At 44.9% G+C, this 13422-nt stretch overlaps 1 protein-coding gene across 7 annotated transcripts in view; it reads left to right on the forward strand.

The window, feature by feature from the left end:
- The window catches only part of HCN4 (hyperpolarization activated cyclic nucleotide gated potassium channel 4), a 160646-nt gene that overhangs the window by 43156 nt on the left and 104068 nt on the right, over nt 1-13422 (forward strand). For 5 of the 7 annotated variants that reach the window (XM_080607285.1, XM_080607284.1, XM_080607288.1 and 2 more), the window contains exon 1: nt 795-5073. In XM_080607285.1, coding sequence (XP_080463411.1) covers nt 4370-5073 — 704 coding nt within the window. In that variant the 5' untranslated portion in view covers nt 795-4369. Of the gene's footprint in view, nt 1-791; nt 5074-13422 lie in introns of those variants that run through there. The other 2 variants (XM_080607289.1, XM_080607290.1) reach the window with 2 other exon arrangements.

Here is a 13422-nt window from a genome sequence, read left to right on the forward strand (position 1 = left end):
CAGAGGCTGAATTTCAACGAGCCCAAGTGTGACAGCATGCTTGTGTAAGTGGCAGGTGCGAGGAGGATATAGGATTTATGCATTTATGGTTAATATTTTTGTTATCTTCTAGGTATAATACAAGCTGCAGGGGCAGTGAGTGACTCTACCACTAAAACTCTGAGACAGAACTTCTGTGTTTTGTAGTGTTTAATATTTCATGGATTTTCAAATGCCAGTTATGAGTTAGAAGCTGCCTGCTAGGAACAACATGCAGCCTTGAAGGGACTTGCTCCAGTTCCTCCAATCTATACCACATGTTAATTAACTCCTTTATTATCTGAGAAGCCAAGGGTTCAAGGATGATGCCTGAAAATCTCACCCAAGCAGAGCTAGTCCTAGCAGGCCAGCATGCAGAAAGCTTGCACTGCTGCTTCGTGTACTCTGAGCAAGAGGATACCAGTTTTTATGGCTCTCAGTCTGTTCTTGTATAATCCTGAGCTCAGTAGGAACCTGATTTTTCATATTTGCATTGCAGCACTGTATTTTTATTAAAGTAGCATCACATATATATGTACATAAAATTGACAAAATCCCCTAAGAAACGAGCAAATCTTCGGCTGTTTCACCTGCATTCTCCCTACTAAATCAGCTCCCTTTGTATCTCTGCCAAGTCTTGGAGCAGTATCTGATAAATATTGTTAAAAAAAGAGAGAATTTTCCTCAAAAAGTGCTTTCCTTTTTTCTGGTAGGTGTCTTCTCTATACCCCCTTTGAATATTCTGTACAGCCAATGATAGGCAAGGCTTAGCCCAGCAACAGTCACAGCTTTTCTGAAATGTTCTAAAATGTGCCTATAAAGGCCCATTGCTAACATGGAAAGCACTGCCATAACGCCAATAGTAAATAATGTCCATGATGGTAGCTTCATACCATTAGACAAGAATAATTCCCAGCCTCCTGCACTTAATTCTTGGAAGGCTCTCAAATAAAATACCATTACTTTGAAGTTCTCTGGATACCAAATTGTCTTTACATTTTAAGGACTTTGAAACTTCCTCTGAGTTTGGTACCTGTGAATCCTGGAGCCAAGGTTTAGAAGTGTGTAGGAACCGACGCTTGCAGACAGAGCTACGCAGGAATTCGCATTCTGGTTTTTAGCATTTTGGGCTATATGCTCGACAAGGCCTAGATTCGATGCAGCACTTACATTCTCCTTTCAGGTTAAGCATTTTTTTCAGAATGGGACTAAGATATTAAAGTGACGTGCTCAAGAAATTGCTTCAAAGCAGGTGTGATACTGAAGAGAAGCTTAATGCTTTACATATAGTTGTGAAGATAACAAACGTGGTCCCAAACCAATAATTTTAAAACCTTCTCTGTAACTGAGGAATCATATGCCTTGTGTATGGGATGGACACTGGCAACCGGGGCAGTGCTAGCCAGAGGTCTAAGCATGGGGACATCTGCATGCTTCTGTCATTGTGCAGCAGTGTGCCAGGCAGCCTGACTCAGTCTTTGCACCTGATAATTTCCTTTCTTAGCTACAAAAGTGATAAAGGAGCATTCTGCTGCCTGGATGCTCTGTTGTTCTCTCCCCACTTCAAGGCTGTAAGAGAATCTTATTTGTGTCATCAAATAAGGCAGCATTCAGAGAATAATCCCAGAAAGACCAGGAAAAAAAGAGTATGGGTATTTTCCAAGCCTGCTAGAATACCTATAGCTGAAGGAAGGCGAACAGCTTGATTCCTTGAGCACGTCCTTTATTGCTCTGTCATTCTCTGGGAACATTAGGGACTGTGTTTAAGAAGCTGCATCAGTTTCAGATGTTATGCACCTCATTAATCAAAACAGCTCCTTTTGGAAGGCAGTTGATTGCAGCTTAGGCACAGAAGTGCTTACACCTCAGCATCCCTTAGTGCCTAGAGAAGGAAAAAAGTAGGGGAAAAAGACCTTTACTGCTATCACTGGCTTAGTTCACATTATCTAATCTATGGCAGTGTTTGAAAATCGAGATTTATCTCCCTAGAAAAAGCTTGTTCTACCAGAAGTTACGATGAAAAGAATAAAACTAAATAATATTTGCACCAGGTAGCTTCTCTGCAGAGTATTTCAAATGAGTCACAGTCCGTCCAGGTTGTGCCAGGAGGTGGGAGGAGAAGAGGAGCAGGTGAATGCTTTGGAGAAAAAATTGGAGAGCAGGCAAACAAAGATGAAGAAGCATGTGCTGTTTGTGTGCATGGTGAAGTCACTGCTGATGGCTGCGTTTTCTTAAAGTAAGAGCTTAAACACCATCCTGCTGCTTTAAATGGCAGAGTTATCTTAGGCCGGTGACAAGTGACTTCTAGGGGGGAAAGGTGAACATTTGCTTATGGAAGCAGAAGCACAGCGATTCTCAGGGAACTGGTGAGGATTTCCTCACTGCTTGCAGTGGGCATTGGCTGCCTGCGTTTAGCCTCCCTGCCTGTCTGCAGAGTTCACGTGGTTTCCTTTTTCTGGGAGGTATGATTTTAACTATATAAAACAACAAACATTCTAGAAAGCCACAGATACTGAGTCTGTGCAAAAATATCTGCAAACAGCCTCTTACATGGCTAAACGGATTTTTAATTTAGCTCCACTGGTTTCAAAGGCTTTACATTAGAAAATAATTGGAACTGGTTTATCAGTCTTAGGAGCTTCATAAGCATAGTGGAATAAACAGCCGTTCCCAAGGAAGGGCAGGGCAGGGCTGATTGCCACCTTTTTTCTTCCTTTTCTGAGGAAAAAAAAAAAAAAAAAGGAAAAAAAAAGAAAAAAAAAAGAAAAAAAGAAAAAAAAAAGGTAGGGAAAAGCCTGATTTAAGCTTTTTTTCTACGGCTTTGGCCTCTGTGTTACATGAGGTGCCTCATGGCCATCAGCGAAAGGAAGGGAGGATTCCCACCCCGAGCTGTTCTCCGGCAGGAAAGCGCTGACTCAGGTGCCCAGCGAAGTGGGCTTCCCCGCGGCGCAGGGAGAGCCCACGCATCCCACACGCGCCTTCGCCATCCCGGTCCAGCCTCCCTCGTTCCGGTAGGGGAGCTCTCCGAGATGCAGCCTGCCGTTTTTTGAATGACTTCTACGGATCCAACCCCTCAGGGAGAAATAGTAGCATTTGGCATGTCTAACGGGAAGCAAGGCAACAAAGGAAAAGAACCTTCCAAACCTTTCTTCGGTAAAAAACACAATGGGGTTCCCATCAGGCAAACTTGTGCCAGAACAGAAAGGCACTCCCCAAGCCCCTGCTTTGTATGCAAGTGAGATTTTCAAGGTGAACCGGCATTTCTTCCTTTAGATTTGGATTTGCCCCATCCCCCCCGGCCGCCCCCCCCCCGTGTCTTCACCAGAAAACCTGCAGCCAAGCAGCTGCAACTCCAGAAGGAGACAAGGATCGCCAGCATCTAAGAGAAAAAGGAATCTTCTTGCTCCTATTATTTTTATGATGCTGCTATTTTTAAATTTACAGCTGCCCGGTAGGTTTTGCTGCTAAACCGAGGATGGCATTAAGCCGGGCGCTCCCTCAGCTACAGCCAAGCCGCGGCTGACTCCTGGTGAGCGGCAGGAGCCCCGCAGTGCCCAGGCGCCGGGGATGTTGCAGCCCAGCAGCAGCAGCAGCAGCGTTGCGGCGTGCCTCTTGCCACACACACCCTTGGCAGCCAGACGTTGCCCTTTTAAGAAGCCCGGGTGCTGGCTCAGGTAGGCAGAGCCTGTGTGCAGTAGTCGCTCCTATGGCAACCCAATAGAATGGGATCGCTTCATGAATATTCCCAGGAGCCGGGGCTGCATGAGGAATAAGTGATGACAGTGATGTAAGCAAGCAGTGGCTGCTGCAGGTTGCAGTTCATTGTGTTATTGGCCGGCAGGTTGAGGAGTTTGAGGCACCCAGGCTTGCGCTTCGCTTTTCGGATGATGTCTGCCCGCCGGGAGACACTGCACATTTGCATCTCGAAGCCAACATGGCAAGGCGGCTGCTGCTGCTGCCGCCCTCCCTCGCCTTCCAGCCAGAAGTGTGTGGCTCTTCTCTAGACTTCTTGCCCAGTGCTCTGGATCTGAGCAGACAGGGATTGCAGTAACACTCACCAAGGGGAGGCAAGCAGCAAGTAGCCAAATCGGGAAAAGGGAGGAGAGGGGGGGGCTTTTTTGCCTTCCCTCTTTTTTTTTTCTTCCGTTCTGGATGCAGAGCCCGTGCGTTGATGCGGAGCCTGTGGATGCCACAGTCTGGTAAGGAGATGACACGCCAGCCTCTGGTCCCTCCTGCCTCTTGAGCTGGGGGCAGGGGCCTGGGGACAGCGACGGTTCCCCTCCTTCGGCACAGCCGGGGGGTCTCTCCCCCTCACTGAGCAGCAGCAGCAGCAGCAGCAGCAGCAGCGGCCATGGACAAACTGCCCCCCTCCATGCGCAAGAGGCTCTACAGCCTGCCCCAGCAGATAGGACCCAAGGCGTCGATCATGGATGAGGAGGAAGACAGCGACAAGGACACCCGGAGGAAAAGCATCAGGCTCAAGCCACTGCCTTCGCCCTCTGCTGGGAGCACCCGGGCACTCGGGGGAGACCCCAGCAGAGGGGGAGACCCTGGCCTCCTGGAGACGGAGGCAGGCAGCAAGGGCGCCAAGACCAGCACCAACGGGGACTGCCGCCGCTTCAAAGGGAGCCTGTCCTCGCTGACCAGCAGGCACCTCCACGACGCGGCTGAGGAGAAGAGGCTGATCGGCGGCGAAGGGGAGCCAGCCTCCCCTGGAGAGGACAAGAGCCCCCCTGGCAGTGGGGAGACGGAGCAGGGACTGCCAGCACCCCCGCCACCGGCATCCCCCCCGGAGTCCCAGCAGCAGCCCCCCCGAGCTTGCTCCTCTACCTCCATCAAAGTGGAAGGAGGTGGAGGGTGCGACCAGATCACCCCAGATGAGGAGCAGAGGCTGGGCCAAGCCGGTTTCATGCAGAGGCAGTTCGGGGCCATGCTCCAGCCGGGGGTCAACAAATTCTCCTTGAGGATGTTTGGCAGCCAGAAGGCCGTGGAGCGGGAGCAGGAAAGGGTTAAGTCTGCCGGGTTCTGGATCATCCATCCCTACAGTGACTTCAGGTACAATCTCCCCTTCCTGGCCCGCTCAAAACTGGCCTGCCCCTTCCCCTACCCTGTCCAGCTCAGACCTTTCTGCACAGAACACACACCCAGGGATAACTTTCCTTGCTAATTTCCTAGTCAGAAGAGCTGGAGGACACATCCAAGATCTGCTTCAGTTAAACAATCTGCAGGTTTCATTTATATTTGAGCTTAATTTTAGTGTCCCCATACTACTATTAATTTTAAATTGTGTTTTTAAACTAACAGATGCTTCTCGCTTCAGCTTTTTATAAGGGAAAGCCTCTCCATAGTCCTGTGTAAATGGGGTAAAACGTTCCCACCTGATGCACAACTCCAGACTAAAAGCACAATGTCTGCTGCTTAACTACTCCTGCATCTCCAGCTCACAACCTGCAGTCTGCCAGTTTAATGTTTTGTTTTCCATTTTAATACCTCAAAGTCCTCTCCCTTCTCCTTCCCCAAGAGTTAGGGAATGATGCTGCCACTATTGCTGCTCTGTACAGCTTCTTACCACAGCATCGCTTGTCAGGAATTGGTATGTGCAGAGGATGATAGCAGCGTTCATTCTGAAGGAACTTAAGACCTTCAGAGTCTTACAGACAAAGATCTGCTCTTTTGCATCTGCAGATGCTTATTTGCAAGACTAATTTGGGCAGGGAATAGTTAACATTGTCTTTAGGAGAGTAATGGCTTTCTTTCACTCAGATAGCAACATTGCCATGAAGGTTAATAAAAAAATTAACTTGTAAACAGTAGAACCAATTATTGTATGGTTTCAATCACATAGCTGGGGGGGGGAGCTGTGTTTAGGCATTTGTGAGTAAAGTATTGTCTACAGCACAGGTGAACTGTCCTCTGCAATACGTATGTAAAGTGCTGCAATCAATAATTAATTACTTAGTGCAATCAATGGCTAAGGGTTACTGCTTCAACTTTAATTACAACTGGCTTACATTTCACATTTAAAAGCACACGGTAGAAGCACATTATTCAAACATAGCCATCAAATTACGTGATTTTATTGAATTCTTGGACTCTAAAAGAAATGTCGCCTTATTCAGTAAAATATAGTTAGCAAGATAATTGCAGGAAGGAGTTGCAGGATGGATTTTGGTGCCCAATGACAGAAACCTCTTGGCACTACCTTTTAGGGATTTAACAAGCTTAGAAGATTCAGGACTGGCACTGAACAGATTCCTGGATACTTGCTTGGATTAACAAACATTATTAGAAGGCTATGTGAATTGGAAGACTGCACTGTCATTTAAATTCAGCGCAGTCAAGTGTCCCAAGCATAGAGCTGACCGAGCATATGAGGGTTTCCAGTAGCTACATCGTGATGCACAGTCCTTGTAAGTACAATCTTATTCAAACCCAGATTGGAAAGAGTATAAAATTGCCTCACTGTTGTGACTGGTCAAGTAATACCTCACAAACACAGAGAAATGTGAGAGTGTTTAGCTTTAGAAAGAACAAACCAATTTCATTCGCTTGGCTACAGATCTTAGTGTATTTGCCACAAGACTAGAGTTAAAAACTAACTGCTGTGCTTTCTTGGATTATTCTAGCAAACTGCTCTCTGTGTGTTGCATCTTAAAGGAGTTTTGGATTTAGTCTCTGGATCATATTTGGATTTATCCTAAAGTAGCCTTCAGTTTGTATATCTTTTATGTATCTGTATAACAGATTTATGCCCTTCCGTCTCTATGACTGTTTCCAGCACAGAGCCAGACTGGCAAACTTCAGTAGAAGGATCGTGGCAGTAGCTGAGGTAGCCACCTTGCCCAAGGTGAGATGGTCCTAAGAGATAATTTTTTGAAGATTCCTAGTGAACTAGTGCTTATTCCTTAAAATGGCATAGCAAATTATCAGGCAAGTTTTTATTTGAGAGGTACTTGGCTATAGGGCCACTCCTAGCCTTACACAAAGGAATGAAATACGCAGGCAAGCTAGACTCCCAAGCCAGCTGATCATACAGTGTGCTAACACCCAAATGTTCACATGCAGGCAGTTACAGATGTATCCATGTATGACTTGTTAGCATTAAGAACAAAATCCTCTGCAACGTAGCTTTGCATTTCTGTAGAGAAAGCAGAGTTGGATATCTGTGCCCTGGTGCAAGAAATTGTCTGCCTGGTGTCAGATTCCAGGTGCGCTGAGAGCTTGCCATTTTGTGTTTCTTCTAAATTGATGCTAGAAGCCGAGCACACAAATATGTGCTTCCTCCCTACTATTATGGATCAGCATCGGATGGGGCAGTGGTATTGATTGTGCAGAGAAGCATCTGAAGAGGCCAGAAGGAGTTGGATACACTATTGTATGGTCAGTATGTGCATTTTCCAGGGAACTTTTTTCACCCCAGTTTCTAGGTCACTTGCAGCATATCTGTTTGAATGTGACTGCCACTTAGAGAAAATGCGTGGACTTTCATGAAAAATAACCTGTGAACAATGGCTGCATTGAAGGAGAAGAGTGGGAGCTTTCCCGGATGCTGTTCGGATTAGGTATTCCCTTCTGCTCTGAGTGCTACCAAAGCATCTCTCTTGGAAACAACTCATATGAATACGAGTAACATTTCTTGACCTCCGAAATGCAGTAGATTGTGCCACAGAGCAGGTATGACCAAGATATTTTCAAGAGCTATATCCTTGGCCCAAAGGACTCCGTTTGCTGCTTTGCAAATTACGCAGTGCAAGGCGTGCTTGCTCCTTGCTATAGATGGGTGCAGATCCTAGAGCATTAGGATGCTGTGAGAGGCACGAGTCTCCATTGTCTGGCACTTTGCATTGTCACCAAAGCTGTACAGTAGCATTTGGTGTACAAGTTTTAAAGTTAATAAATACTAAGCCCCTGATCTTTTTTGCTGTCTTTTTGGAGAAACCAGCTTCACCTCTGAGAGTGAGGTGCGTCTCCAGGTGTTTTGGTAGAGCTCCAGACTTCATGACTCCTGGCTACGTACAGCTCAAGATGTGAACTTTCGAATTGAACGCTCCGACCCTAATTAGCAGAGCTCGATTTTGCTGTAAAATTACATTTGTGCAATTCCTCTGACTTCATGGAGTAACTCTCCTTCGTGTTATGTGAGAGGCATTCTGGTTTTAGAATAGAACAGAGGCTTTCATCATTGTCTCATTAAATTATCATTTTAGCATCTAATATAGCTAATTCCAGTGGCAAATCTATGACCCTCAAAGAGTAAAGCAAATTAATATAGATTAAGGCTCTGTTGATTTCTGCTTTTAGTCCATTGTGAGGGGAAAAGACACCGAATGACCTTTATAAAAACCAGACTCAGTGCCACTGAGTACTCATGACTAATGCAGTGGACTAGTTCTGGCAGCACTTAAAAGGTGTCTTAGCGATTTCTAATGAAAATAAGAGTACTAGCTCCTCTTCCGAGGTTCAGATCTAAGTGCTAGTTACTTGAGTTTATTTGCATCTGTGGTTGATCGCACATCAGCGCAGAACCAATGTGTAGATCAAGATTTATCTGAGGCTCTGAGAGCTTTTTCAGTGGATAGATAGAATTGCAATTTATTGCTTAGAGGAAGCATTGATCTAGTAAAATCGGTTTAATAAAAAAAAATCCAGACAAACAGTGATCTATCTAGTCTGAAGTTGAGTGAAGCATATTGGTTGGAGCTGCTCTCCAGAATTGCTTGCAAAACAGTGGAGCATGCTGCTTTTAGAAAGGCCTGAGAACAGATACGCTATCTGAAGGACCAAAATAGTCCAAACAGTGGATGTAAATAGAACTACACATTATTCACTGCCCAGTAATCTATTAACTTCTTCACAGGAAAAAGAAGCTGCTGCTTGCATGAAAACAGTGGAAAATATTCCACTCGGTCCCAACTTGAGATTTTGGATTTTTTCTTTCCACTGTTCTCACTTACTTGGAATATTTATCTGCAAACAGACTCTTGTTCGTTTGCTTCCTCTGTGAGACCCCCACACCTGCTCAGGAGCTGGGGAGATTTATGTGGCACCAAAAGAAATAGATGTGGAGGTGTAATGTGTAAGGTAGGGGAATTTCTGAAGAACAAAATCATTTGCTCCCCTTCGTGCTGGTCCAGACCTCTCAGCAGTGTCAGTCAGACACTTCCCTTGGGGAATCAGTGGGATTTATTAATTATACTACTAAACACTGACCCCAATTGCACTGGCAGGATAGAGCAAAAATGGGAAGGATGCATGCTTCCCTTTTCCACTCTCCTGAACAGAAGTGATTTCCAGAGTGCCTCACGGGGTGCTGCTCTGTCTGTGGAGATTGTTTTCAGTCGTAAGCTTTTTGCTATTTTGTTAAGAGGGTAAACAATTTGTGAAGCATGCAGCACGCTCCCTGGCTTTGGCGGTTCACTTAGGTGGGTGTTGCTCTTCCCGCTCTCAGACAATAATGCTCTTTTCTATACCTGCTGCCCAGAATGCTGCTGCTTGTGCCTGCCTTCATGCCTCTCCACATTCAAAGGCTGCCCACAATGGCAAATGCTGATCTTGTGACTTGCCCACTGCTCACATGAAACTAAAATGAAAGCTAGCCATTGTGTGAGCCTTATGTACTGCAAATTGCAATTCTGGTTCACTGAAACCTCTGCTTGGAGGGAAAGGCAGGGGAAACGACTGCATTAGTAGCAGAACCTGTGCCAGTCATTAGAAACAAACAAAAAGTGCAAATCAGGCATGGGCTTGCTGGTGGGCAGCTCATATATTTGCCTGTCTTTTCTTGTTTGTGCCGATGGCAGTTGCCGTAAAATTATGTGGGGGCACTGCTAGCTGAGGAAGGGAGATGTTCCTGAAGTCAGATCTTGCTGTCTTTACTGCAGAGAACTTTCCTGCCAATTCCCAGGGCAGTTTTGCTGGAGCTGAACAAGGGAATCCAAGCAGGAATAACATGAGGGATAATCCAAATCCTGCTGAGCAACATGGATTAGGCTTCTGTTGTCTTCAGTGGACTGTGAATCAAGCTGCAGGAGAGGAAATGTGGTTTCCTGACCATGAAGGGGACCAAACTAGTGGTAGCCATGCTTCTCATGTCCTTGGGCGAGTCACCCCAAGCTTCGCGCTCCAGTTGTGAAGCAGAGGATAAAAAATCCTGTGCTAGAGGCTTGTTGTGGGGATATAGTTATTTGTAGGAGACATGTTCAGGTACTATAAGAGGCAGCATTTGAAAACAGGGAGGTCTCAGTAAATGAAACACCTCAGTGTACCACCATAAGACGTTTTAAGATCATAATCATATAATATTATAGTATTTTCATATTTGTTCACGTGCAGAAAATGAGATCAAATCATATGAATAAATACTAAATCAAACATTGAGATTTAAGACAATATCATGATTAAGATTTCCTGCACAAACTTAATTCAGACCCTTGGTGCAAATCTCTGCCAATAAATGACCACATTCTCTCTTCCGCAGAAGCCCAAGCCTCATTCAGTGCACATGGGGATGGCTGTTCCTTTGCAAAAAGCTATTTAACATTTTATCCATCTCTTGTTGTAAGATAGCATATTTATTTCATGTTATTCAGATCCTAGTATGAAAAAAACAGGTTTTTTTGATACTTAGGAAATATTCAACTGTAAAAGCAATAAACGATCATTTCTCTTTCTGACACCTTGTCTAGGGAACTAGTACTGTCATCCCCAGTCTGTAGTGAGGTGACAGAGGCTAACAGACAGTGAGGTCAAGAACATGCATTACTTTGGTGTAGTCAACCTGAGGACCTGTTTGCAGAGTGTGTAGCACTCCACAGCATGCCTTATGTTCAGAGCTCAGCCTCTGTGGGTGCCCAGTAAGGAACCGGACATTGCTGTGACCCACAAGACCAGGGCACAGAGGTATTGGCTGCCTGTTTTAAGAGTATCTGATGCTTTAAGATGAGCGGGACATTTCGGATTTGGACCATTTCTTAGACTTGCTTGGTGAGCAGCCAGTCTGAGAAAGAGGCATGCCGATCCCACCCAAGCCTCTGATGTCTGTTAGTTTGTCTGTTATAGTTTAAAAGAAAAAAGAAAAAAAGAAAAAAAGAGGAGGGGGTTGTCAAGAAAAAAACTCCACAAAACATAGCTGTGAACAGTGACATAGTGTCCTCTTTAATCATCCCCTACAAATATTATTCTAGTTCCAGTTTTGGATTGAGCTATTTGCCTAACACCTCTGCAGGAACTTTTTGGCAGAGACAGAATCTCCAGGGCAGCACTCATCTGCCTTAGCCATCACATCTTATCCTGCAGTTCCTTATCTCTTTTATTGCAAACCTTTCAGATTGTGCAAGAAATGAGCTCGTATAGAAAATCTCTTCCCCACACGTCTGCCTCAAGCCCTTCCTCTCATCTTGAATGAATTCTGTAGGAAGAACTATTTTGAAACATGTAATGACTGTAATGTAATACATACAGCTAACCTCCGTTCTGCTATTTCATAACCGAAGCTTTTGACTTTGCAGTCTAATTTTAATATAGTGGTTTTGTATAATTGTTAAGGTAAATCAATCCCCATCCTCATCATAATAATGTCCCTGGGTTCGTTAGCAGCGATGGACCTTTGAGAGGATATGCTGCGCTGCCCTCTGCTCTCAATTAAGCAATGCCCGTAGCAGGCAGTTACAGCAAAGCGGCAATGATGTGCCAGGTTCTTGGGTAGCTCTCCAGGCTTTGAAGGGAAACGTGCTCTGTGTTACAGACTGTTTGTTTTCTCCCCTGTACCCAAGCATGATGCCTTCTGCCCTGCTCCTTCCAATCTGCTGTTTTCCCTACCCCTCACTTTCAGTGATGTGTTGCTTATCTCACCACTCCCATCTCCGTTTTCTAGGTTTCTTGTAACATGTTTCTTATCCAGCCAGTCCTAGCTCCTCATACCCAGTTTTTCATTTGATTGCTCCTTTCCACCTCACCACAGCTTTTAGTAATGCTTCTTCTCCCCTCCCGCCCCATGTCCAATTGCAGTACATTGTGCTTGGCACTTTATTCAGCCCACTGTCAGTGGCACTTCTCTCACACCAGTTCCTTCCCTTGCCAGTCTCAGTCCTTATCCCCTTATCCTTCTTTTTTTTTTCTTTTTTTTTTCTTTTTTTTTTCTTTTTTTTTTCTTTTTTTTTTCTTTTTTTTTTCCAAATGGATCTCCCCCACATTTGTTTTCTCTCCTTCTATGTATTTGTAGTTGCTATTATCCCTTGGACTCTTCAGATAAGCTCAGTATTCTCAGTCCCTGCTTTCCTTCCTGGTTTAACAGTGGTCATTTTGCCTAGTAATTTCAAACCTCTCCACTTTATCCCTTCCTCCATCCTTGGATGCTCTCAGCCCAGCACTGTTTAGACAAACTCTACCCACATTCTTTGTTTTTTCAAATTTGAAACGCATCCATCCTTGAAGCCAAGCATTTCAAACGATGAATTTATGTAGAAGCACAATCTCCACTGCATAAGTGTGAAACAGATTTTATTTGAGGGAAAAATGTGTTTTCCAGAAGTGTCTATTGGTAGGCGCACACAGAATCAGTGTAGGACGTTTCAGTACTATTATAAGCAGGTAGACTTGGGTTTCCAGCATGGTGTTATTGTGGTTAGGTAACTGCTAGTGCTTTCTGTTGCACTCAGGTTTTTTTTCTGCTGTAGCGGTACTGCTACTGCACTGAAATTCATTTATTATACAGATAAAAGAGTGATCTCTGTCTGGAGATAACATAGTGTCATTTTAGCTTGGAACCATTGAAATTTGTCTTTGTTTCTGATGTGTTATGAGCATCTCATTAGCAAGCCCATGAATCCCTCCATTTGCTCTCAAAACCAACTATCTGAGCTCTCATCTCTGCCAGAGCATAGCTTTCGTCCTTTCTCTTATTTTTGAAAGCTCTGTTGGTGCCAAGGAAGTTATAGGTCAATTGAGTTATTGTTGGTTCTAATTGGCACTCTAACAAGCTATTAAATCAATTTACCTATGGATGAATGTCACTCAAAAAGAAGGTGCCAACTCCATTTCTGTCTTTGAGAACTTCAAAAAACCGCATTTCCACTGGTGAGAGCAAGGGAAAGGCCATTCCGTAGGAAAGTGGCTTGGTAGAGCACAAGATTTCACCCCAAAATGTTTATGCCACGTGGTCTGTGTTGGGACAAGGTCCACGCTGTTCCTGTATTCAGGGGGGTGAGGCAATTTCCAGAACTCAGGACCAAGAGGGAGAATTACAAAAGCCCCCAAGTCTGCTGAATGCTGCTCTATCCCCTCCCTGGTTTGTAACAGAGCATGGGGTTGTTTCTGTGTGGAGAGACCTGAGGCCTCTTCTCCTCCCTTGGTGCTTCTCAGTGTCCTCATGCGTTCCTGCAGCTGCTGATGCAGGGGCAGCATCCC

Source organism: Anser brachyrhynchus (assembly GCF_964034855.1).
Source record: "Anser brachyrhynchus genome assembly, chromosome: 11".
Classification (NCBI taxonomy): domain Eukaryota; kingdom Metazoa; phylum Chordata; class Aves; order Anseriformes; family Anatidae; genus Anser; species Anser brachyrhynchus.